Source organism: Gossypium arboreum, chromosome 10, assembly GCF_025698485.1.
Source record: "Gossypium arboreum isolate Shixiya-1 chromosome 10, ASM2569848v2, whole genome shotgun sequence".
NCBI classification, from domain to species: domain Eukaryota; kingdom Viridiplantae; phylum Streptophyta; class Magnoliopsida; order Malvales; family Malvaceae; genus Gossypium; species Gossypium arboreum.
In genome coordinates, this window is record NC_069079.1 from 6754265 (window position 1) to 6757238 (window position 2974).

The 2974-nt window shown below is 34.1% G+C and overlaps 1 protein-coding gene across 1 annotated transcript; it reads right to left on the reverse strand.

Annotated features, from left to right (window-relative positions):
* Positions 1-1718: 1718 nt before the first annotated feature.
* Positions 1719-2569, reverse strand: LOC108465306 (cysteine-rich repeat secretory protein 38-like). The gene has a single exon (XM_017765626.2). It carries the CDS (start codon positions 2510-2512, stop codon positions 1784-1786), a length of 729 nt encoding a protein of 242 aa, XP_017621115.1. The 5' UTR covers positions 2513-2569; the 3' UTR covers positions 1719-1783.
* Positions 2570-2974: the final 405 nt, after the last annotated feature.

Here is a 2974-nt window from a genome sequence, read left to right on the forward strand (position 1 = left end):
GATTTAATGGGAGAAATTGGAAATATGCTCCGAACAGTGCGTTTTTGAAATAGTCGCCCCCCGGTTGAATACAAGCTTCCCATTGTAATTCCTCTTGCTCCAGTATTTCTAATTGCTCACCTAATTTCTTCTCCAGCTTTAAAAGATTCTTGGAGTTATGAACTTCCAAAGGCCGTTGAATGCTCTTAATATTTTACGATATTAAGTAGGATCATATTTTTACTTCCAATTCAAATGGATTTGTCATGGTTGGAAAAGGATGGGCACTAACCAGGCGTTGGTATCCACACGCATGTTTGTAGATATAGACAACATCATTTTGTTTTGTGGTTTGATTCTTGAGTCATCTTGGAAAATGACTTGTACAGATACACTAGAGTTGCTTAACCTTAATTGAATGCAGAAGTGTGCAAATTTCGGGTAAAATTGAATTAATTCGGTTAACCGATTGAATTCGATTATTCGGTTGGTTTGGTTAATTTTTTAGAAATATAAATTAATCGGTCGGTTAAGTTGGTTAATTTTTTATATGTTTTATACTTGTTTTAACCAAAAATAATATATATATATACAAATTTCGGTTAATTCGGTTAACCGACCGAATTAACCGAAAAAGTTCAGTTCGATTAAATTTTTTTGAAAAAATTTTGGTTCGATTAACAGTTAAGGATTTAAAAAGGACAGTTAATTCGGTTAATGGTAGTTCGAGTCAGTTAACTGGTCGATTAACCAATTGAACACCCCTAGTTAAATGTATTGAACGTGTGAAAGTATTCTAATAAATGATAATATTGCAATAGCTGAATGTATTGAACGTGTAAAAGTATTCTAATAAATGATAATATATGCAATGGACCTTGTTACCAACTTTGTTTGACATATCAATTCATCTCTTCCATAATTGCATGTAATGGAGGGTTCCATTTGACAAGTCTCTACTTTAAGACCTTGATAACAAAGCCAATTTCTAGAAACAATTGAAGAGCCAAACATCACAATTGTATTTGTAAGTGGTTTAAGTTGTTATTATGGTCAATGTTTTGAAACAATATCTAGAATCTTTGTAATCTAATAATTAAAAATTAATACATAATTCAAACTTGTAAAAAGAATTGATTTATACATATTATTATCTAATTAATTACCCTTATATACCACCAGTATGATAAACCAAAATTATCTTATTCGAAAGTTGATGAGGAATACTTATAATTGTTTTAATAATATTTTAAATGATTTGTTTGACTTGAATTGCATTGGTATAGATTTGAATTGTATCTTGAAATAGATTTTAAATCACCTTCCCTCTTAACTTTTTCTTCTTACATTAATAATAATATAGATACTAATTAAAAACTCAAATGGAAAGAAAATATATTTTTAAATCACCTTTGCTCCCATCTATTTTCTTCTTATTTCATATGAACAAGGATATTATAAATTCACTTCATGCAAATAAATTTGATCATACATATCTATAGATTTACGTACTTCATATGATTCAAGTATAAATACCCAATTCCAAAAACACTGGTTTTTTTGCTAAGGCAATTTCTACTAAAAAGAGCAAAATGCTCTAAAGGCATTACATAAGTAGATTGGCCAGGCCAATACCTTCCAGGCAACTTTAAGGCTAATCTCCTATGCTTTCCAGACATAACTAGTGAATCAGCCAAAGAATTGGCTTCCCTTACTGATATATATATATATATATATGATTAGATTAACTTTATTTATTGCAGAGCATATATAGTTTTTCTTTTGAACGATCACAAAGGTTTAATTAAGCATTAACAAAAGGGTAAATTTCATATCTAAAGTTACAGCTGCCACCAACGACTCTTCCACCTTCTTTTCCATCACAGCAGGTCGGAAGCTCCTCGATTATGCCGTCAAGACACTTCTTACACTCAGTGCTGGAAAGGTCCCTGGTGCACTGAGTCAACCCGTAAAGTTTGTTCGATCCGTACAGTTCCGTTTCTCCGACGGTATACATTTTGGGATTTGAATAAGCTTGGTTAGCCAACTCGCTCAGCAGTTCCTTGGTCTTGGCATTGAACGACTGGGGTTCACTCACGTTGTTCAAGTTCCACATGTAGAACCTGTTTCGATTATCAATCTGGCCAAAGAACTCCATGTTTGAATACTTGAAAAGACAGTTATCGTACCAGACAATTGCACCTTTGTTGTAGGGGCAGCGTTTTCGTATTTCACTGCCTGCTTCCACAACACAGGTTTTACAATCCGGGGTCGACACATCGCCTCTGCAAAGTGCGAGGCCATAAGCTTGGTTAGGCTTTTGACCTATGGAACCGAGGCCGAACCCTTTGGGAGGGGCTTGAATGGAGAGGTAGCCAGTGAGCTCCTTTAAGTTGGCTTCATAAGGATCATAGGCAGAGAAATTCCCAGAGTTGGAACAAAAATGGAAAAGAGGGTCAGCTCCGAAAGCTGTTTGGACAAGGAAAGCAAGGGCTAATAGGTAAACAAAGGAGGCAACTCTTGAAGAAAACATTGCAGAGATTGTATGTAATGTAGCTTATTTGTTTAAACCTTAGGGCCATGCAAAGCTGTTATTTATAGGGAAAAATTATCCAGGTTTGACGGAGGAGGTTGATAGGCTAAGGGTTGAAGAGGCTGACATTTTCAGTTATTTTTACTGATGAATTAATTAAGGTAATGAGAAATTTTCAAACGCCGGCTGAGAGGCGGCCCTAAGATAATGCTGTAAGTAATGGGTTAGGCTGAAAACGCACTTAAACTATCATGGGGGATGTGAGAATTACAATATAGATCCTTTTTAAGTGTATTCTGCATCATTATTAGGTTCTAAAGTCATGCAAATTGCAATGGTTTATGTAAGGAATTAATTACTTAATTATAATATTTAGTGATTGGTTAAACGTGCATGATCCATGGATAATTATTAAATATTGAGTGTTGAAATTTATATTTTAATTTAAAAATACTGAGCGTT

Coding starts and splice junctions, on each gene's coding strand:
- LOC108465306 (XM_017765626.2), bottom strand. CDS start 2,512: ATGTTTTCTTCAAGAGTTGCCTCCTTTGTTTACCTATTAGCCCTTGCT.